The sequence below is a fragment of the Diceros bicornis genome, chromosome 15 (genome assembly GCF_020826845.1).
Source record: "Diceros bicornis minor isolate mBicDic1 chromosome 15, mDicBic1.mat.cur, whole genome shotgun sequence".
Classification (NCBI taxonomy): domain Eukaryota; kingdom Metazoa; phylum Chordata; class Mammalia; order Perissodactyla; family Rhinocerotidae; genus Diceros; species Diceros bicornis.
Genome location: NC_080754.1, coordinates 34,537,047 through 34,560,671, shown reverse-complemented (window position 1 = coordinate 34,560,671; position 23,625 = coordinate 34,537,047). Strand labels below are relative to the sequence as shown.

The 23,625-nt window shown below is 38.1% G+C and overlaps 1 protein-coding gene across 1 annotated transcript in view; it reads right to left on the bottom strand.

Annotated features, from left to right (window-relative positions):
- P3H2 (prolyl 3-hydroxylase 2) overlaps window positions 1-23,625 on the bottom strand; it is a 147,141-nt gene that overhangs the window by 4,814 nt on the left and 118,702 nt on the right. The window contains exons 4-14 of the mRNA XM_058556120.1: window positions 22,517-22,648; window positions 20,736-20,878; window positions 20,195-20,284; window positions 18,530-18,570; window positions 16,997-17,091; window positions 10,636-10,763; window positions 9,192-9,287; window positions 8,481-8,631; window positions 7,493-7,610; window positions 5,164-5,239; window positions 939-1,079 (exon numbers count right to left, since the gene is read on the bottom strand). Of these exons, the coding sequence (XP_058412103.1) occupies window positions 939-1,079; window positions 5,164-5,239; window positions 7,493-7,610; window positions 8,481-8,631; window positions 9,192-9,287; window positions 10,636-10,763; window positions 16,997-17,091; window positions 18,530-18,570; window positions 20,195-20,284; window positions 20,736-20,878; window positions 22,517-22,648 (1,211 nt within the window). The remainder of the gene's footprint in view (window positions 1-938; window positions 1,080-5,163; window positions 5,240-7,492; window positions 7,611-8,480; window positions 8,632-9,191; window positions 9,288-10,635; window positions 10,764-16,996; window positions 17,092-18,529; window positions 18,571-20,194; window positions 20,285-20,735; window positions 20,879-22,516; window positions 22,649-23,625) is intronic.

Below are 23,625 nucleotides of genomic sequence, written 5' to 3'. Positions count from 1 at the left end.
AACTGCAGTGACGATTTGAAAGTTATTCCTTATGTTGAAACCAAATTTTCCTCCCAGGAGCTTCTACTCATTAGTCTTCATTCCTCCCTCTGCAACTCCACAGATAGAGACCATAACTTCAGCCCAAAGGCATCCAGAAGGATGAGATCATTGTCTCTTACACAGGCCAAGTGTCCTCAGCTATTTCCAATACAATAATAATAATATTTTAATTTTTTTTTTCTGGTGAGGAAGATTGGCCTTGAGCTAACATCTCTGCCAGTCTTCCTCTATTTGGTATGTGGGATGCTGCCACAACATGGCTTGATGAGCAGTGTAGGTCTGTGCCTGGGATCCAAACCTGCAAACTCCAGGCCACCAAAGCAGAGCGCGTGAACTTAACCCCTATGCCACCAGGCCAGCCCCTTAATATTTAATTTAATAATAACAAATATCAGGTTCTCTTGCCCTTTTCTACATATGTCTCATGAATTATTCAGTGCTCTTTTCAATGACATGTTGAGAAAACAAATCGGTCTTCCTGGTGACCACTAGAAAGTGTTTCCTTTCTCCTGATGCTACAGTTTGTTAATAAGCTCAAGACTAATTAAAGATTGCCAAATATCACCGAGGTATCTATTTCAGCAAACATATTCACTTATTAGAATCATCTGATTAAGAATTGCCTCCACAGCCTCTCTTCTTTCTTGCAAACTCGCACTACAAATTCTAGATGTGTAATTGCTAGGTCATGGATCTGATTGGGAAAATTTGTTCTTGCTTAGAAAATAGAGCCAGGGTTGGAAACCAGAGAGAAAGGATTCTGTAACAATTTTTTTTCACGATCCCTAGGGTCCCTGAAAGGTTATGGAACAACTTAAAGGACTTTTCAGAAAAATCAGTTCATAAGCAGGTCTGGGAGGTGTCTAATTGGTATTCTGGATGGGTGAGACACTCACCAATTCTCTATAGAGTGGGTCCAAGGTAAACCACAGAGCCACAGCACACCTCTGGCCCTTGGTGACGGCCTTCACCCCATGCGGGTTCTCTCCTCCAGATGAGAAGCTGATCATACGCCCACACTTTGGTTTTATAGAGGCCTGAGAAAGAAAGTGAAAAATGGACTCTCAATTCCTATATCATTAACATCTCTACAACCCCCCTTCCCCCTCCTTCTATGGGATTATTTGGTTCAAGTTTTTAATCAAAGAATAATGGAATCCTGAGGTTGAAGAAGACATAGATTGTTTCAGTTTCCTCATCTGTAAAACAAAGATAAGGCCGAAATAACATCTAATTCAGAAAATAAAATTATTCAGGGAAAATCACTGGCAGAGTCCATGGCACACTGTAATTGCTCAATACATGCTCTGTTGATAGCTGGCAAATTCCCTGAAGGCCAAGGCTCTCTCTTTTAATGCACTTCTCTAACTTGAGCATTAGCACAGCATCTGGCATAAGGAAGATGTACATTTAATATCTGTGGAATGACAAAAACAAATCAAGGGGACGTCTAGAGTGCCAGTGAATTTTTATTATTGATCTAGATAGTGGTTCCATGGGTACACCCTTTCTAATTCCTTAATTATATACTTATGCTTTGTGAACTTTTCACCACACAAAGATTTTAAAAAGTCAAGTCTAATCTCGTATACTTTAATTGCCATTACAATATTCCTGGTCCTCAGCCAATGCTTATTACTTCCAATGATGAGAACACACTTCCCCTTGCGGTGACCCATTCCATGGCCTCCAGGACTCTGAGAGGATTGACAGTCCTTCCGAGCTTGTGTATTGCTCAGGTGGAGCTGTCCACTAATGTTTAGGTAGAAGGAAACAACTGCCGGGGGCCCTGAGCCAGGGCAGTAGATCAAATGAACAGGCTGTCCAAGGTGAGCGACCTTAAGTGACTAAATATTAGGGCCTTGCTTCCATGTTTAAAGAAGTGTCTGATGTAAGTAGAGCTCATTTTTTCTTTCTTGAGAAACACAGATCATTCATATTCATTCCATAGTAGAGCTTAGAAAAGTAAAGTAAAAGCAAAAGAGTGGTACCGGTCATTCCACTGTTTGATAGGATGGGCCCGTGCTAACTAACTATTTTCTGAATTCACTAGAGTTGATACATGCCCATTAGAAGAACCTTTGGTTTCCTTCACCACAAAATGGGATGGCTAAGTTTTTTCATTGCTGGATTCAGGAGGAATATTTGGAAAATTTCCTAAAGTCCTAGCTACCTCACATAGGTACTACCCAGACTGTGTGACCTACCTGTGGAAAGTCAAAGGTAGGTGGAGTCAAAAAGTCTGAGACTCAGGGAGGTGTGTGTGTGTGTGCGTGTGTGTGTGTGTGTGTGTGTGTGTGTGTTAAAGGGAAGAGCAGAGTAAAGCAGTCAGTTTCTGGTTACTCTTCTATTCACAATAACTAAGGAGTGATTTGTCTTTGCTAGAGAGTTTCCTTTCTTAAGCAGCGTTACAAAGGGACTTTTCTGCTATAAATCTAGAAATTTCACTAAGTATTGGTCCCCTCAGTATCAATCTGATTTCATTTTTCTGGAAAGGGAATTTGATGTACACTTCCACATGGAAACAGCAAAATAAATGTTCCTTGAAGCACAGGAAGAAGGATAGGAGAGCCTTCCTATACACTGCTTCAGGGTCCAGAGTTTCAAGTTTTCTGGGCTGCTCGTTCCCTGCTGCTGGTCAGGACTCACCCAACCACATGTGGTTGTCGTTGCTTCTATGTGGTTACCGAGTCTTGGCAACAACATCTTACAATACTAAAGAAAGGGTGTGAGGACAGTTTAATGTTTTCTCTCTGATGGAATTGGAAGAATTGAAAGTATTTCTACACATGAAGAACTTTGGCATAGTTTAGGAGAAGAAACCAGCAAGTGCCTGAAGCAGTTGGAATTGATTAGCGGTGTGTAGGTTCACAAAGATCTCAGGATTAATCTTATCAAACGGAGAGCATTGCCTGTTATACATCAGATACACAGAAGAACAAACAAGCTCCATTTATGACGTTGCTTTTAAAGGAAAATACGTCCTGAAGTTTAGATAAATGATTTTAAACATACTTTTGGAACACAGCTCCATTATAGTGAATTTAAGTTTTCGAGAAGCAAATGGAACTCATTAAATTTTATCATTTTCAAACTTGTGCAGAGAAACCAAAATCCCTAAATACCCATGTTTCACAAATAAATGCTGCTGTTGAGATAATACATGCATCTTCCAAATATGATAAAATTCCTGTTGCCTTCCATCTAAGTGATGATTAAAAGACAGAGAAGCCTTTGTGCTGTACTTATGTGGAATAAATGTAAATCTTCAGCCACCATTCAGTTAATCATACAATTCCAAGATTTTTCTAAAGTAAAGGACTTAGAAGACTTTTATTCCTTGTATATCCCCAAATTAGGCTATTTCTCTGCTCCGTTTGTCCCCCCCGAGTCAGAGAAAGGAAAACTGTCCATTTCTCTGTGTTATTGGGACTGGTAGCTAAGAATTTTAGTAATCTACAAAATGCTCTAAGAGCTCTACCATATATATTAATCTGAAGTAGAACTAATTTTGCAAAATATATCTCTCAACTTGAATTAAAACATTGTTCAAGTCAGTTTTTCTTTTACTATTTGGAGGAGAGGAGTGGTTAGATTCAGTACTTTTTAAAATAGTTACATTTTCCTCTTAAAAGTATAGATCTATTAAAGGAGAATATTATCTGCTTTCACATTTTTAAAAGGCAGAATTCCAGTTAACTTGCAATCAACAAATTAATAAATTACTGATTCATATATAGTATTCCAGGCATCACTTACTTTCAAACACTGAATTTGGCCACTAGATGGAGAAAAAGCAAAGAAGTCTTTTCAACCATCTGTCTGATTTTCTTTCCAATTGTGTGAGATGCAAACATTTTTGAACCTCAGTTTCAGTGTTAGCAGAGCTCAGAAATCAAATGCTTTCTGCACACAGCCTCTTCAAAAAATGAGAATTTTGTATAAGGATTTTAAACTCTAACCCCGATCATCAATCTTGATTTAATTTCCCCGATCATGGAGTATCAAAACACTCCCATGTTAAAGCTTTTTACAAAAATGTGTGAGGCATCATGATCTTTTAAATATATATTATTGTATTAAATTGCACAAATTATTATTTCTTAATTATGACAATGTTTTTGGACAATTTTAACCAGAATCTGCATAGGGTTTCCCTTTAAACCCAGTAATATATAATTTTTGAATATCACCTGCTTATACTCCAATGGTATGTCATGAATTATATATGCATGTTTCACTATTGAGACAACGCTGCAAAATATTAGGGGAAAACCAAAAAACTCAGAAGAAGTTGTGTAAATAGCTTATATAATACAAAATCCTTGAAGTTTATCACGTACATGCCTCAATTATTTGATTTTGTATGGAGGAAAGAGATATCCCATAATCTATTTATAATTTGACTATCTCCTCAATTGGAGAACCTGCTCTTCTACCCTGGTATATGCTCTTTGGCTTAAAGACCAAAGGATGCTGTCTGTATGGTCTATAAGTGCTAAGTAGGGTGGTTTTCCAAAGGCATTGGTTTGCTTGGGAAGACGGTGGTTGAATTTAACTTTTGATTTTTACCTCTAAAGATATATTTAGAAGCTCATCCAAAGCACATGTACACACACTCACACGCATTCACGCATATATACATACATACACACACATACATGCACACAGATTTAATAATTTTGATAACTAGGGGTCTGGAGGCCAATGCTCAATCAAGCACATAGAACACCAGGTTACTTAAGAGCCATTCTGTAGAATCATTTGACTTGTCCTAGGCTTGAGTGATTTAGGAATTGGTGTTATGTTTCCATCAGATTACTTGACAAAGAATCAGAAGACCTAGGCTCTGGTTCCAAGTTTAACTTAAGTAGCCATATGATGATAAACAAATCCTTAATATCTCTATTCTTTAGTTTACCCATCTGTAAATTGGACTAGAAGATTTTATTGATATTTCTATTTCTAACATATTATGACCTATAAATTTACTAGGATTCTCTCCACCTCTTTCACTCTTGAGCTCAGAAATATTTGAAATCCAACAGCCTGTGAGTCCTTGGAAAATGGCAAGACTGAGAAAAAAATGACAAACAAATTTGCAAGAACAGGTTTACTTACAGTCACCGTCTTGGCATCCATCTCAGTGAATATGAATTCTCCTCCTTCAAAGTCATCATTCATATATAGGAGAGCACTACATGAAGAAAAGGAAAACCATCTGCTTACAACAACATTACCACAGAATAATGAAGACTGGTGACAAACTGACCAACCTGATTAGCAAATTTCCTTTGAACTAGACATTGAAATAATTGACCCTCTTAACCCTCAAGAGTTAGATCAAATGTAGTTTGGGTCATAGCCCTGAAGTATTTATTTATTCCTCTATTGTTAAAATTTTAATTATATTTAAACCTCACCTCACGTTTCACTTCTTCCCAAGAAACCTAACTAGATTTAATCTAGCCCTTTGAACCTTCCCACACTACTTATAACTCTCTTCTTCCCGTTTATATTAGTAACTCTAAGGTATGTATTTTTTTCCCCCTAACTAGCTGGAGAGCTCCAAGGGGTGTAGCCTAACCCTGCAGATAGGGGGAGCTCAATAAATGTTTTTGTATAGAGCACAGTGTAGTAATAATTAACACGTTTTTATATATATGGTGACTACAACTCCTGACTCTTCTCTTCACACACAAAAATATCTTTCAATAAGAGAAATCATTTTTTTTTCTCCTTAGTTTCTAGTTTCTTATTCATAATATGCAGACATAGCTAAGTGATGTGATGAGATCCTGATGTGTGTTGAGACTCCATCCCCTTGTGCTCTCAGACGGAGACACACATCCCACAAGGGATATGCCACGTATGCCTGTGAAAGCCACGTAATGAAAAAAAAGCCTATACACTTTACTTTTAAGGTTAAAACAAGCTGGACATTTTGCGGAAAGGATGCAACAAAATGTGCCTGGGTTTTTAAACTAAAAATACAAGATGATAAAGTTGCTTCTTGGTTGTGGCAGCTGCTTTAGGGGATTATTTGAGAATCACTGCTTCATAGAGATGAATACGATGACAAGCAACACAGGCCAGCTTTCTGGTTTCCAAGTCTTTTTTCTCATACATTCTTAAATGCATAACTCTTTATTTTAGTTTCCTTGTGAGCATAAGTTGACAGGAATAGTGATCCCCTACAGGAAAACTCCTGGACATTTCTTTTTTCCATTGAGGTAATATTGATTTATAACACTGTGTAAATTTCAGGTATACATCCTGATGCATTGCCATCCATCACCACATACATGTGCCTCTTTACTGCTTTCGCCCTCCCCTCTCCTCTACTTCCCCCCTGGTAACCACCAATCTGTTCTCTGTATCTATGTGTTGTTTATCTTCCACATACGAGTTAAATCATACAGTAATTGTCCTTCTCTGTCTGGCTTATTTCACTTAGCATAATACCCTCAAGGTCCATCCATGTTGTCACAAATAGCAAGATTTCTTCTTTTTATGGCTGAGTAGTATTCCATTGTATACATATAACACATCTTCTTTATCCATTCATCTGTCAATGGGCACTTAGGTTACTTCCAAGTCTTGGCTATTGTGAATAACGCTGAACGAAAGTAGAATGCTATCTTACACCATACACAAAAATCAACTCAAAATGGATTAAAGACTTGAATGTAAGACTTGAAACTGTAAAGCTCCTAGAAGAAAACATAGGCAGTATGTTTTCTTTGACATCGGTCTTAGTATTATCTTTTTGAATACCATGTCTCCTCAGGCAATGAAAACAAAAGAAAAGTAAACAAATGGGACTACATCAAACTAAAAAGCTTCTGCAGAGAAAACCATCAACGAAACAAAAAGACAACCTACCAACTGGGAGAAGATATTTGCAAATCATATACTTGATAAAGGGTAAATATCCAAAATACATAAAGAATTCATATAACTCAACAACAACAAAAACACAACCCAATTAAAAAATGGGCAGAGGATACCAACGGACGTTGTTCCAAAGAAGATAAACAGATGGCCAACAAGCATGTGAAAAGATGTTCAACACCACTATTATTAGGGAAATGCAACTCTAAACCACAATGAGACAGCACCACACATCTGTCAGAATGGCTATTATTAAAAAGATAAGAAATAATGTTGGAGGGGATGTGGAGAAAAGGGATCCCTCGTACACTGCTTGTGGGAATGTAAACTGATGCAGCCACTATGGAAAACAGCATGGAGATTCCTCAAAAAATTAAAAATAGAACTACCATATGACTAGCTATTCCACTTCTAGGTATTTATCTAAAGAACGTGAAAACTCTGATTCAAAAGATATATGCACCTCTATGTTCATTGCAGCATTATTCACAATATCCATGGGTTTTCTGATAACTGTTGGGCAAAACCTTGGTTTTGAAGCAGGTGCTGGCTGTACCTATAGTCCCGGAATGTGTAAGCAGGAGGCTCCTTCCAGCATTCATTGGCCTCTGGATCCAACAGACAGTTGTCAGCATGGATGGGATGACTGAGGTCATTTCTTCTGTCCTGTTGACCTGCCAGAGAAGGGAAGAGGGAAGAATGAGAGATGGAGTGCAGTAACCTCCCACAGCAAAACTGACAGTCTGTCTTCTCCCATTGCTGGTGCCCCTGGACAAAGTGAGGAGACAGATGGCAGAGCAGAATAGATGAAAGAACGCTGGACGAGCAGTCAAGAGACTCTGGTCCTGCTTTGATATGAACTTGATGCAAAACCGCAGGCAAGTCACACCTGCCTCTTCAGCTATAAAAGTCCTCTGATATGAATATACATAGAGAAATCCCATGCATTTCATGGATTACACTTCATGTGGAGCAGTCAAAGGAAGAGGATGAAATGAAATGTAAAAAAAAAAAAAAAGATTCGACTCAGCTGAAAGTTCACAAGTGGAAAAGTCTACTTCTGTGACATTTTCCCTCCCCTCCTCTTCAGGAATGTGTAGAAGAGAAGATCTAGAGAAGAAATCATGACAGCAGGGAGTCAGGAGGTTTCTGTTTTCTCAAGAACATTTCTTTCAATAATCCCTTCATCCTTTTGCTTCCACTCAATACTTGTGGACATAACGGGGACTATAATTCTCAGGTTCATGAATGCTGGAAAAGCGAAACCTAGAGCAGAAAAGTATTTTTCTGCGTGACTTAAGCAAGCAGGGGAAATGAATTTGAAAGGGAAAATAGGCAGAGCAATGGTCTTCTGGAACTTTAGAGGACCAAAAATGAGAAAAGGAGGGAACAGCAAGATAAGAATTAATAAGTGTCTTTTGTTTTTGAAATTTAGAGCTCTTCTAAATCATTAGTCTCAAATGTAATAGAGCTTTGCTTTGCATTGTTTTCTTTCTCATTTCACTGTGGGTAGAAGGCAACAAGTTCAGACTCTGGAATCTCACCAATCAGGGCTGTTCGGCAGACCATGTGTGTATAGGAAAAATACAGGGTTGAATTCAGCATGAAATAGGATTCTACAATCTTTCGAGCCTTCTCGCTGATGTCATAAAACAGACGGGCACTCTTCAGTGGGACTCGGCCTTCATAACCAAACTGAAGAAAAAGAAGAACATTAGATAGCACTGGGTTGATTGGAGGGCTTGAGAAAAACAGACACTGGGTTTCAGTAAGCCAGAACAGAATGGTCATCTCTGCGTTAGCCAGTGGGAATATTACCGCATGCTTGTGGCTTTGAAGGAAAATGAGCCATTGAAATAAGTCCTTCCTAATCACAGAGGGAACATTTGAAGCTAATCGCTCCCTCTTCTCTTCTCTCTTGACACTTCTCTCATTCCTCTCTAACAACATTTCTTGCAGTTACGGAAGAATTACTTGTTCGGGTATGTTTCCACCACCATGAGCTCCTTGAGGACAGGGGGATTGTATATTATTTGTCAGATACAAATTTAGGAAATATAAAGTTTGATAAATTGATGGCTGAATGGAGGAACACAGGAATATTAAAAGCAATGAAAGTACCATTTCATACTTGCACCCTTCAACTGTCCTGATAGGTCTATATTCTAAACTCTTCTGTGTCCTGTATCTGCCAGTCACAGAAGGTCCTGAATTGACACTTAGGAACCCAAACCCCAAAGAAGTTCAGACTTTACTTTGAGTGCTTTCAGGACAGTTGCACCTTCAAACTTTTCATTGGGTGTGTGGGGTGAAGTTTTTCCTCTGTATCCATCACCAACAAGCATGATGCCCTGGAAGCAAAATATAAGAAGATGCTTTATTAATGACAACTATGAATGCATCTAGTCTCCCTTTCTGCCTTGACTGCCAGAGGGCTAAGAACCAAAGGCCACACTTAGAACCTCTGTCCAGTATTTTCGCCACTAGCATCTTTGCTGTAGACATCTTTGCCAAAAGCATTTTCACCGCAAACATTTTTGCTGCATAACTAGTTGGCTGTAAGGGAATTTTGCTGGAAAAGATAAAATAACTGGTTGACAGAATTGGGATTTTTTTTTTGTCATTTCATTTCTCCATTAATGAAGTTCTCGCAGTTACTCCCATTTTTATATGATATAAATCTTAGCTAGCCCTCATACTGGTCTATATAGTGATGAGTAGACGTGGTAGTAGAGGTCTTAAAATAGTTAGCATTTCTTCCAGTTAGCGACGTTTTATTGATAGCTTTATTGAGCTGACAGCTGAAGATGATTTGCCCCCAAAATTGGTTTCTTATTTTGGAACATGCTATGTGGGAAGAGAAAGAGGACTGAGGGCCTCTTCTTTGAGGGCACAGAGTTGAACCCACATTTCCCACAGAATGATCAAAAGTGGTTAGTTAGGTGTAATACACACACACACACAGACACACACAAATCAGTTATTTGTGCAATATTGCCATGAATCTACATAAGCACATTTTAAATATATTCAAATACTTTGTATTTCGTTATAAAGTCTTTTTAATTTTGTTATTCATTTATTTATGTTTATTATTTCCCTTTTAATTATTGTCCCTCTTATTTTTCACGATTTTTTTTCTTTTACAGCAAAATTGCCTTACGGCCAATTAGTTATGCAGTGAAAACGTTTGCCACGAAAATGCCGACAGCAAAGGTGTGTGCAGTAAATATGCTTGCGGGAAAGCTACCTAGAACCATCAGGCCTTCCCCGTTTTGTTACAGGATCACGGTATCATTAAATTTTCCAATCAAAACAGATATCTTTATTTAACCTTCACCCTACATTTTCATTATAAAATATCACCACTTTTGTAGAAATAGGTAGAGTATAAATGATTAATACATGGGTTAATTACTGATTAAAATAAGTGGATTTTCCCAGAGACTTTATATAGTAGGCAGGGCACATGCTGGATGGCTATTGTCCTAGAAATTAAGCCACTAACTATTCCAGATCCACTAGCTATGTCCAGTTCAGGACAAAACTACAAAAGTGCCTCCAAAAGCAATGTCCTTCTCCTAAAGAGAGTGACATTTCAGGCTCGGTTGCCTGGTTCCAAATGAGACCAGGACCAAAGCACTTCCAGCTCGCCCTAGGCCAGCACCGTCAGGCTCCCCTCCGTCTCCGGGTCCTCACACTGGCCACGCTGTGGAGCTCCCGGCACTGTTCTTCTGACAGGACGTTATCCAGGAGAACCCGTTGAGTCCCATTCAGCTGCTCTGAGTTATAGACGAACGTGATGTTCTCATAGAGGAGAGGGCCACCTGAAGGGGCAGAGCACATTGTCTTCTCTGTTATCGCTGTCCCCAAGGAGAGAAGCACAGAGCACCCAACACCTCTCAACATGCACTTCAGGAGAGTCTTTTTCCTCACGAATTTTTAGGAATGCAAAGACAAATTACACATTTGGTTTCTCATAATGTCATTTGGTTTCTCAATAATGTCATAATAATATATTAAATTTGTATAGTATTTGGGGTTTGATAAACTATCTTTTCACTTGAGTCCAGTGATAATCCTGAAAAGCATACTGGGAATCTCATAGGATTCTCCTCTGAGAAGCCTTTCCAGAATTCTCTCAGCAATTAGACCCATCCTTCTCCACAGCCCTTAGTTCCTACCTCTATTACAACATCATGTGCAATGACTTGATTACATGCTTGTGCCCCGGACATGACATACACACCTCGGTATCACTGGTATGTAGAGCAACGTCTTCACCAGGAAACTCAGGTAGAAAATGCACCATCAGGACAGTCACACCCAAGTCACCCAACTCCTTCCCAGTCTTCTTCTCACAACCTACCTGATTCTAAATGGTCTTGCTTTTGGAATATTTATTTTTCTCTGCTCTCTGGGCAAAATATTTATATTATTTTTTTCACAGGAGGGTTTCTTGTAGGCACCTGCTGTTTCCCTAGAAAGAGCCCACAACTTCATAAAATTAGCCCCATACAGGTTTTCAGAGGGTGCTGCTCAGGGGCCGTGTTTTGGTGGTGAAATTACAAAATCTAGACCTGACAAGGTCCAGTCCTCACAGAGAGTAGGACTGAAGGACAAGACCTCCGAGGGTGAGGAATCTTCAGATGGAGTAGAGTGCAACCATCTTGAACCAGAAAACAGAATGGAAAAGAAAAACACTGTTTTTTCACTCTTTATAATACTCCTAAGGGACCTGATATGTGTCTGTCAGTAACAACAGCTCCCCCTAGAGGGAGTGGTGGGGAGGGCACAACTCCCCTCATCTCTCGAGTAGAGCAAAGGTCACCAACATACTAGTCTAAGACACATAGGTTGCAGAAGGAAGAGATAGTTGAAATTGATGTCCACTCAATCTCTTTAAAATGTCAAACTAGGAGAGGAAGATGGGCACGGATGTTAGCCCAGGGCCAGTCTTCCTCAGCAAAAAAAGAGGAGGATTGGCATTGGATGTTAGCTCACGTCTTGTCCTCCTCACAAAAATAAATAAATAAATAAATAAAAAATAAAATAAAATAAAATGTCAAACTAGGGAACAGCACTAACTGTTTATTAGCCCAGTTGAAATAAAAGAGTCACCATAGCCCACAATTAATAGAATATTAAAATGATGAGAGAGTGTTTCTCAATCTTGAGTAATGTATGGTTATGTTAAAGCATAAGATCCTTAAGGAACTCCAGTACTGACAAACTATGTTACTGTGATTTTAATTCCACATTTGCAATCATAAAACTATGAGTACAGTATTTTTTAGTTTCTTGCAACTATAATACCAATCCAATATACAAGATTAAATAAAAGCAAGACCATAAAACAAACTAAATTCAAATTAACAATATTAATGAAATGGTTATGTTATTTTGTGGAAACTAAAAAGCTGCATTCCACGTGAATATTCTACTAACTGATCTGGCCCAGGTGATTTTGAGCCAGCATTCCTTACAGTGATCTTGGTGTGTAATGACTCAGTCATTCTACCACTACTTTTCTGTGTTGAAACTACTACAAAATCTTAGTGTACCACGATGAATTTTTGCCTTCATCTGGTCCTAATACATTATTTATAAGTTCATCTTCCCTCATTTCTTGTTAGTCTTCAACCGTTGAAGTATTATTAACTGGTGCCAATGTGTCAGTATAACTGCACCCATACCCACCGAGGTACGAAATCTCATGGCAGTACTTGGCTATAAGGTGGTCATTCAGACGACACACTAGTTGCCCCTAATTTTTTAAAAATTCTCATTAAAATTCATAAATGCAGAATTTCTTGGATTCCAGGAATAAACCCACAAGCTCCCAGTTTCACTACCAATCTTTTGGATGAATAAAAAAATATATATATATTTTTCTACAATCCAGCATTTCTCAAACTTTGTTCTGCAGAAAAGTTTCTTGATCAAATGTGTTTGGGAAGTACTAGGTTAAATAAAATTTAAGAGGACTTCTTGGAACTTTTAATATGTGAACAGGCATTATGAATAGCCTAAGTGTTGATACAATATGCAGCAATTCTCACCCTTAATTGAGTACTATACTTTTCTTCCCTTCCTCCCTGCCTCCCTTCCTTCCTTTCTTCCCTCCTTCCTTTGGCAGAGAGACTCTAAGATGGCCTCTAATGATCATTACTTCCTGGTATTCAGAGGCTTGTGTAATTTGCTTCCCTCAAGTGTGAGCAGGGCCTGGAACTTGTTTCTAACCAACAGAATATGGCAAAGGTGATGGGGTGTCATTTCTGTGATTGCATTACATAAGACTGCAACTTTTATCTTCCTAGCAGACTCATTCTATTGCCTTCTCAGCTTGCAATTTAATGAAGCAAGTGGCTGTATTGGACAGGCTCACTTGGCAAGGAATTGTGGGGATCCTCCAGCCAACAACCAAGTAGGAACTGAGGAACACAGTCCAATGAGCCTTTAGGAATTGAATTCTGTCATCTGAGCTTGGAAGAAGACAATGCCTCAGTCAAGCCTTAGAAGAGACCCCAGCCTTCATCAACAACTTGATGGAAGCTTTGCGGCAGACCCTGAAGCAGGGGACTCAGCTAAGCTATCCCGACTCCCGATCCACAGAAACTGTGAGATAGTAAATGTATGTTATTGTAAGCTGCTACATTTGTGCTAATTTTTTCCACAGCAATAAAAACCAGTAGACTCCCCCACCCATGAAACCTCTTAACATAAAACACACGTAGTTTGGGACAGGTTCCTGTAATCTATGTAGTTAATTAAGATTCATACCTAAATTGAGGCAGTCCCTCAAATATTTGGAAGAGCGAACTGCACATTCTACTCTCATTTAGAAATATAAAAACAAACATTCCTTCAACCAGAAAGACAAGATACTTGTAGATTCACTGAAAAGCACTTTCTAATACAAAACTCAAGGGTTTAGTGAACTAGGTTGGTTTGTGCTTTGCCATGTTTTTCTCATTTTCTATACTGAGAGTATATGACTTTAAATATAATTAGTTTATTTTCAAAATATGATTTTAAAAGTTACTAAAACTAAAATATTTGGAAAAAATGACTATCATTCTTAAGCCTGTATAAGTATTTGCTATTACTATTATGATTATTATTGAATTAGTAAAGTATGCCTGGTATATTGTGTTAAGTTCTGCCAGAGACATCTTAATAAGTGTATAGCATAATGGAGTATATTTAAAAGGGGCCTACGTGGATATTGACAATTCCCCCAACTATAAGTAACATAAGTAACATGCCATAAGTAACATACAAAGATCAGGTGAAGGAACAGAGTGCAACATGGAGTCCTAAATACCTAAACCCTAATAGGTTCAGAAAGAATTTGTACTAGAAGTTCGCCTTTCATGTAGCTAACACAATCAGCATTAAGCAAAGAGTCTTATACAGAGGTTTCCCACACACACATTTAACAAAAAATAACCAACTACCTACAGTCTAACCAAACAGGGAAAAAAAAAAAAAGGAAAAATAAACCCTGCCATTCAAAAATGCAAGTCTACCAGCCTACAAACGACTAGTAGCACACCAGACAGAGAAAAACCTTAAAATAAAAATAAAAATGTAGTCCAATAAGTTGTGGTTCCTGGGGCCTGATTTGATGGCTTCAGCCAACTTTTAACCACAGCCCAAGGAGATTTAGTCAAACAACTTAATTCTTCTCTCATTCATAAAGTATGTGCCTGGCGCTGACTTTCCTGTTCAATAAAGAGGGATCATCTAGGAAAATACTCCTTTGTGCTCACTGCCTGTGGCTCACGGCAAGAAGAATCATTTTACCATCAATATCACAATGTCATACAAGTCAGGACAGGAGAGTGCTGACTCACAAGCCCTTATATGAGCACAGCCCTTTACAGTTTATAAAAGATTTTTCTCATTTATCCTCTCATAAAAGCTGTTATTGTTCTTTTACAGATGAGGATCATAGGGCCCAAGGAGATCGAGTCTCTAGTTATACATCACTGAAGAGCACATCCGACTAAGATAATTTTGGAAACTAGGCCTCCTGAATCCAAGTTCAAAATTATTTCTACTATACCCTCACTGACTCTGGAATTATTAACAAGCAGGACCTTTGGAAAACTGGTGGTTGAAAGGAGAATGGATAAGGCACTGATGTTTTTAGTAAGTTGACATGCATGTTCCATGGACTGCAGTCATCTTGGGATGGAACCCTTGGTCACTCCCATCTTAGTGCTTGGGAGCCATACAATATGAATACTACTAAATACTGTTAGGTAACTGGAATAGATGACAATCTTTTTGTGAGAGATGAGAAAAGCTGAAATATATTCTACTCTGTGAAGCATGTGTCCTTTCTTGCCTCCCTGACATTTGCTTTCATCCAGACTAAGATATGAAAGTATTTTCTGGTTGAGAACTTTGTCTCTGTCTACTACTGTTCTTAATTTAGATCCTATTTAGATCTTTAGTGACTGTACAGAAGGCTTTTCAGTGGGTTTCCACAAAACATCCTAAGATCCATTAGCCCACTCAACTAAGCAAATTCTGCAGAAACGACAGAATTTGGTAACCCAGCTAATCATGATCTTTCTCCATCCTGTGTAGTCTTCTGTTCTATTCTTCCCATTAGCCTTCCTAGTCAGTTGCTGGACATGAGATTCCCTCGTAGGCAGAAAAAAAAAATGCTTTGAAATTTGGCAACTGTCCTGGAGTTTCCCAAACCTTTACAGCAAAGTGCTGGCTTCTTGGCATGTACTTCCTGGGTGATTTCTTGGCTTAAAAAGCAACATGAACTTGGGTTGACCATAAAGCTCTCTTGCACTTATAAAACAGCTTGGGCTTTGTGACTACAAACTGAGGGTCTAGATCAGATTAGATGAGCCTATTATCCTGTTTACTGCCTTCAACTGACTTGGAAGCTAAGGAAGGAAAGGGCTGGGAAATGTGAGAGCTATAGAGAGCCAGAAGTTTTCAAATCAGCTAGAGGAATGTGCTGATAAGCTCTCTCGTTGGGGAAAGGAGTCCTGTCCTTCTCAATGCAGGTTTTTGAAAACCTCTTCTTATCTTGCAATTATTTAATCAATAGGGGATACATTCTGGACATCTAATAATTTCTATGTTTCATCATCAGGTGAAGAGAAAATGGGATTTAGATTCACAAGCCTGGGTTCAAATGCCTGTTCAACTTATCATAAGTTGCGAGACTTTGGACAAGTCACTAAATCTCTGCAAGCCTCAGTTTTCTTGCCTGTGAAATGGAGACACTTGTCTCACATGAGATGCTGCTGGTATTAACATGAATTGTGTGTAAATTTGCTTGAAAAATTATAAAACACATAGAAATAATAATAATTGTTAAGGATTACTACTGCTGTTAGTACTACTATTGCTAATAATTTGTTATTATAACAATGTTTGGCTCTATTTAAAAACTTCTTTTGGCAACACTACACGTATGTCTCCACTAATTTTGATCTGACATAAGTAGACATATGTTCTGCTCTCTCCATCTCTGTGCCTTTGTTCCATTTTGTTTTGTCCACTACAATGGCTCCCTCCACACCTCTGTCAATTCAACCTAAATTCTACTTATCTCTAAAAGTCCTGATCAGATATAGGTGCCTCAAACATCTTAGGTTAACTAATCTAACATCTCACGTGACCTGTCTCCTCAAGTTCCTCGATATGCAGTCTATTGCACACTATCTAGCACTCACTCACTTACTATGTGACAGAAGTAAGCCCTGTAACCTCTCCAGGCCTCAAGGACTCAGCTGAGGATGGTGATAACCGTACAGTCCCTGCCTAGCTCCCAGGATTCCTATGGGAAACAGATGAGGGAATGAATTGGAAGCACTTTTGTTGAAAACCAAAGGTAATGGTATACAAGTCTGAGACATTCCTGTTTTTAAGCCTTGCTTTCAGAATTTTATGAACTGTAGTAGCTTAGCCTTATTTTTTATTTTCCAGAGAAAGTGGGTTCTGCTTTAAGCTGGATAAGCCCAGGTCAAGTCCCGTCTTCTCCTTTCCCTCCTTCTAAGAGTAGAAGTGCACAGATACTTACCCTCTCTTAGGTCTCGGTCTATCTTGGGTGACGATTTTTTCCCCATTGACAATCCATGAACTTCTGCCCCCTCCACGTTCACTCCTGAAGGGACCCTGCCCATTCAAAAAAGTTGAAATGGCAATTTCTCATTGAATAAAGATGTTCAAAGGCAAAGGACACCTTACTCAGGTAGTCTATGACTCCATACTGTATATTTTTGTTGTACACAAGTCCACTTATCTTTCAAGATCAAATTAAATGCAACTCACTGCCTCCATGAAGTTCTTCTCTATTCCCTCAATGAGTATGCTCTATTCCACTCATCTAAATCTTCTTAGCAGACTTTGTTACAGTTAATTGTATCTATAACTTAACCCCCTTGAGATTAGATTTTGAGTCCCAACAGAGCAGGAAAAAACAATCATGTGCATCTTTATAATGCACGGAGTGTTGTATTATAGGTCTTGAATATAGAGTACATCACAGAACAATGGTTGAATTGAAATAAATCATGTCCTAGTGTAGTGGTTCTCAACTATTCCAAGAAGGGAGACACATGTTTGTGTCAAACCTTGCAAGGACAGAAATGATAGCATGACGTCCTTTCAATATACACAGACCGAACAAATCCAAATGTGCATATACACTCTTGGATCTCTTGCCACCCAGAGGTTGAGACCTTGAAGCCTAGCAGAACACCACAATATTTTGAACAAGAACATCTGGATCTGCCAGTCCCTTGTGGTGAGACTCTAAGAGAGTCCTTTGCCTCCTCAGGGCCTCAGTTTCTGAATTTGAAAAGTGATAGGCTAGACCATGTGATCTCAAACATGTAACTCCAACATTCTATGATTCCTTGAACTGATCATAACATGTAAATTGACTGTGTTTTTTTTTTTTCCTGAGGAAGATACTTCCTGAGCTAACATCTGTGCCCGTCTTCCTCTATTTTGTGTGTGGATGCCACCACGGCATGGCTGATGAGGGGTATAGGTCTGTGCCTGGGATCTGAGCCTGTGAATCCAGGCCGCCGAAGCAGAGTGCGCCAAACTTAACCACTGTGCCACAGGGCTGGCCCCTGTAAATTGACTTCTGACTTCTATCATTTAAAAAAATGAGTTTTCTTCATTTCTGATTGAATTTGTGATCCTGTAATAAAGGCTTCTGCTCTTCTTGCTTTCAAATGAATGCAGCGAGGCAATTCAGCATGAACAAGAAAATTGCATAGTTTTATTCTATTAATAAATCAAAAACAGTATCCAATTTTCTCTGATTTAGAGTCACAGAATGCTTAGCCCTCAGAGATCACCTGATCCGACCCCTTAATTTGAGGAAAAACGTGGGACCCAGAGAGGAAGATAAATTACTCAAGGTCACAGGGAAGTGGTGTGAAGAGCTGGGAGCAGGATGCAGAGCTCCTAATTCCTAGTTCAGAACTCTTTTAATTATACCTTTTGCATATTTCATAGACGTAAGTTTCTTATAATAGGTATGACTAAGTATTTCTTCTCATTAAAAATAGACAGTTTGTGTTCCGAATGGAGAACTCACCGATTCTCATCCTGTCGTCCTCCATATCGGATCCAATAATTCTGTTCAAAATGAAAAAAAAAACTCAATAGTTTTCTCACTAAAACATTATTTACAGAAATAAAATAAAATACACACTTACAGCATTTGAAAGACCTAAAATATTAGAAAACTTGCATATTATATAAAGATACAATATATTTTTTATTTTAAAAAATTTAATAAAAAGAAAGGCTAAGGTTGATGCCATTGTGGCAAAGAGAAAATGATGCACAAATGGATAAATAAAAATAGCATGGAATTAGCCTGAGTATCAATCCTTTTGTCCAAGAAAGTGATTTAGAATTTGGTGGCAGGAAGATGTTTAAAAGATCGTTCAGTCCAACTCCTTTATGTTTTATGAATAAAACAAAAAAGTCTAGCTTGATTAATCATCTGTGCAGGATCATAAAGTGAGTAAGTTGACTTTCTCTGGGGTCTCTTGGGATAATGCAATTTTCAAAAATAATAAGTAGGACCAAATATAAACATATTAGAAATAGCACCTTAAAATTATCCTAATTTCTAAAATGTACTGATAAAAACATAACTAAGATAGAAATGACAAATATGTTACAAATAGGATCTATTACAAATAGTGCTTTTTATAAACATACGATATGTATGTTACATAAAAAACTTAGACAGTAACCAACAGATGAACTAACAAAAGTCATGTCCAGATAATTCAAATGAGAGGAAAAACAATAACAATCACATGTGAAAAGTTCATTTTTGCTGGCTGTCAAAGGAATACAAATTAAAATAACAATGATGTACCATTTTGTATATAATATACGAGTAATATTAATGATTTAAAAATGTTATTTCTCATTGTTGAGATGTTTGTGGTAAACTGTACTTTTATGCATTGCTAGGAGCAGTAAACATGTCAGAAAACTCTCTTAGAAAAGTGATTTCAAGAACTTTAAAACTTCTCATATCCTTTGATGGCAGAGTAATCCCACTCTTAGGAGTTTATTTTAAGGATATAGTTCAAGAGAGAGAAAAATGCTTAATGCATTAAGTATGATAAAAAATCAGAAAATAAATGTTCAGCAGCAGGAGAAGAGTTATTTATTGAGCATCAACTCCACAGATACAGCTAAAAATAATTCTAAAAGCTATAAAAATATAGAAATTGCTTATGATACTTTAAATAAAAATCAGAACAGAAGTCTATCCAAACCATAGTACTCATTCTGCAAAAGGTATGTCTTCCTGTGAAGAATGATTAAAAGACAACAGAGACAACTAGAGAAAAGTCACCGTGATGGGTGGTAAAACTGTGATTGATTTTGTTCTTTTTGAAGTCTTTTTAATGTTTGAAATGTTTAAGAGAAAATACAAAATGTTGCATCCGGAATTTAGGAAATAAAACAATCCTGAGGCAAATGTATAGTGTATAAAATACTTCTCTTCTATCCAAATGTATTTGCCCTTGACTTTGGACCTCAGTGATATGGAAATCGATTAAAGCCTTTTCAAGTTCATCACATATATAGAGTAAACATGTTCCCCCTTCCCGGGTTTTTGTTAACCCAAGGCAGGAGATTAGAATCTTCACAAATGGGGCTGGGGAATAAAATAAAAAATAAGAAGTCCATTGAATAGTTCTTTTGAAAAACATTTCCTCTTTCCTCTTACCGGCTCAGTGTATGAAAATCCCAGACCCTCTGCAGCTGATTTTATTAGTTCCGATTCCAGTTTATGACGTTTCACAAACATTGCCAAATCCTACAGAAAAAAAAAGAAAGGAAATATATATTTAAATAACAGTTAATAGATATGACAAATGTTCAAGTGGAAATATTTTTCATTAGACCGTAACAAATGAGCTTAAAAAAATTCAGAGCTGCAAAAAATGTCTCCATCTCACAAGAATTTCACAAGCTAGCCCATATGAGAAAAATATACTTCTGGCATTAATAATTAAAGTTGGAGAACATGAGAACATGATGTAATCCATGAAGAAATAGAAGTATAATGATGTACACCTGAAATTTATACAATGTTATAAACCAATGTTACCACAATAAGCAAACAAAAAATAATAAAGTTGGAAAGAACTGAGTTCTAGAACCTGTACTAAATTGTTATATAACTTTAAGAGACGTGTTGCATGTGTCTCTCTCTCCCCAGGGCACCTAGCAAAATGCAGAGTTTCTTCTCAGAACATTGGTCTCACCTCTCTGGCCTCAATGGATGCTGGGTCAAGGCTGTCATCCAACAGACTCTCATAGTAATCCACATTGACTAGGACATCCTCATCATCCGGATGGAGGAGAAGATAGGCCTTGGCGCACTCCAACGCTTTCACATATTCACCAACTGAAAGACCGAGGAGTTGCAACATTAGAGTCAGCCTAGGTCTGCCTAAAGGATTTTTAAGAGATATTTCAACATGTCTATGAGAGGTCAGCATTAAACATCAATAAGGGGCTGGCCCCGTGGCTTAGCGGTTAAGTGCGCATGCTCCGCTGCTGGTGGCCCGGGTTCGGATCCCTGGCGCGCACCGACGCACCGCTTCTCCGGCCATGCTGAGGCCACGTCCCACATACAGCAACTAGAAGGATGTGCAGCTATGGCATACAACTATCTACTGGGGCTTTGGGGGAAAATAAATAAATAAATAAAAATTAAAAAAAAAGTCAATAAGAGGGAAGATAAGGTGAGGCTGAGCGGAGTAAGCAGAAATAGCTGCAGATAAAAGGAAGGACACAATTTCAGGTATTTCAAAGGTACCACCTTTGGTCGGCTATGGTGCTAGGTGTTTTCAATAAATTATCAAAAGTTGCTACTTGAAGATGTTTGTTGACAACATAATATTTAATACAGATAAACAGAACAGAATTTTAGGATTTAATTTCTATTTCTGTACTGTATTTGACAACACGATGTCTAAGACCAATTTTAGCAATCCAAATTCTATTAATTGCTTTTAAACATAAGAAAAGATGCTCAATCTCTCTCTTTCTCAATAAGATAAATGGAAATTAAAACTATACTGAGATATCAGCTTTTACCTAATGGACTGGGGAATAAATTTGATAATATATTTTATTGATGAGCAATAAAAAATGTACTCCTTCTGGAGGAAAATTTGGCAACATGATAAACTACAAATGAATAAGCCACTTGACGCAGCAATTGTACTTCTAGAAATTCACCCTGTAGATGTTTATGTACAGGTGTGAAAGGACATATATAAAATGTTATTCATTTGATCATTGATTGCAATAGCAAAAGATTACAAAACAAGACAATGCCCAATCAGTAAGGAGACACATGAAATAAATTATAGTACAAATGACAGGCAGATATAAAGAAAAATTAGTGAGGAAGAGCTCTATGTACTGATACAATTAGGTTGAACTATATAAAATTGCCAAAATTTGACCAATTCTGACATAAGCAAATGGTAATTTCATAGGCCAACCTACTAAAAAAAAATCTGATATGTTATTAAGTGAAGAAAACAATATAGAGAATAGCGTAAATAACATGTTATCTTATGTGTATAAGAGGGGGAAATAAGTAAGAGTTTGAGTGTGTGTTGTTTCTATATAAAAATTTGGAAGGATAAATAAGAAACTTGGTTGTGGGGAACGAAATTGGGTTGTGGGGAAGGGGAGGAGAGGGAGGTTTTTGTGATATTTGGTCTTTGGACCTGTAGATATATTACGTTTTAATATTAAGTTGAAAAAAATTAAATTTAAAACTCATATAAAATGTCAGTCTAGTATAACATTCAGGACATTATCACAGCATTTGCCCACTTGTAGTTTCATTTCTGCTCTTTTTATCCTGAACTGAAGTGACGTGAGATGAGACAGAAAATGCATAAATCCCCATTGCTTCCATGGTAAACTGAGGAATACAGAGGATGAAATCACAAACATGTAATGTCTGTAATATCAAGCAACACCCGCCTCCCCTAATGGTCTTCAGGGATAATTCACGCTTTACCTCGATAGTAGGCAAACTGTAGGTAGTCATAATGCAGGGGAAGAAAGTTCTCAATCGGTGAGAGGCGGCCAGGGCGGGTGGCAAGTTCCCTCACGCATTCATGCTGACAAACCAGCACCTGCATGTAGTGATCTGGAAGACAAGAGCTGAGAAGTGGGCCCTTCCAGACTGCCAAACGTCCAACCTTCAAGTCAGAGCCACGGTTACACAAGGCATTCCTCACCTCACCACAGTCTGAGAGCAATATCATTAACATCCTCACTTCATGACCAGAAAACCTTTTCACAAAGAAACAAAGGGACATGCCAAGTCCTCCTAATCAGTGATCACTAGAGTAATGAACAGTAGATGCCAAATCTTCTGGGTCCTGGTGTTTTCTCTGTACTGCACTCTTCCCTTCTGTGTATCCTTTGTTCTATCTTTCCCGAAAGTGACAACTCACCCTGCCCATGACCAGCTGAATAGGCGACTTTCTTATTTAACAACTTTGGGCCCCTCTTTGGATACTTTAGATGGCCGGAAGTGTCCTGGAGTCAGGATCAGAAGTTGAGGTCTGGTTCTGTTAAGGACCCGTTGAGAGAAAGGAACTGCCTGTACATGGGGAGTTCATGCAGAGAAGTAAAGCAAGAATGCTCTTTTTCCTTGTTAACATTTTCAAGCAACTTTTCCTAAAGGAGAAATAAAAACAATATTCCTTTACATCTATTGATCAGGAACCTATTCTACCCAGTTCCAAATTAGTCCATCACCTGGAGATTGTAAATCCTAGTACTGTGGGGACTGGTAAAATAGGAGAAGGATGAAAGTTAAAGAATGTGAATAAGCACTTTGCCTCTTTCTCTTTATTCCCTTTCTCTGCTCCCATTCTTCTCACTTGCAAACAGGCAAGGACCCTGAAGTGTAGAGGCTTTCATAATCTCTTTAGCTCTGGGCTCTATCTCATCCAAGCATGAGCCGAGGAAACACAAGTGGCTAATGTCCCAGAGAAGAAAACACTTCCTACATTTTGCCCCAACTTTGCTTTTTACAATGAAGATGGAGGTAGTCTTTTCCACAAAGAGAAGAGTTCATTTATGCTTGTATAGAGCAGGTTCTCTGAGAATGATGAC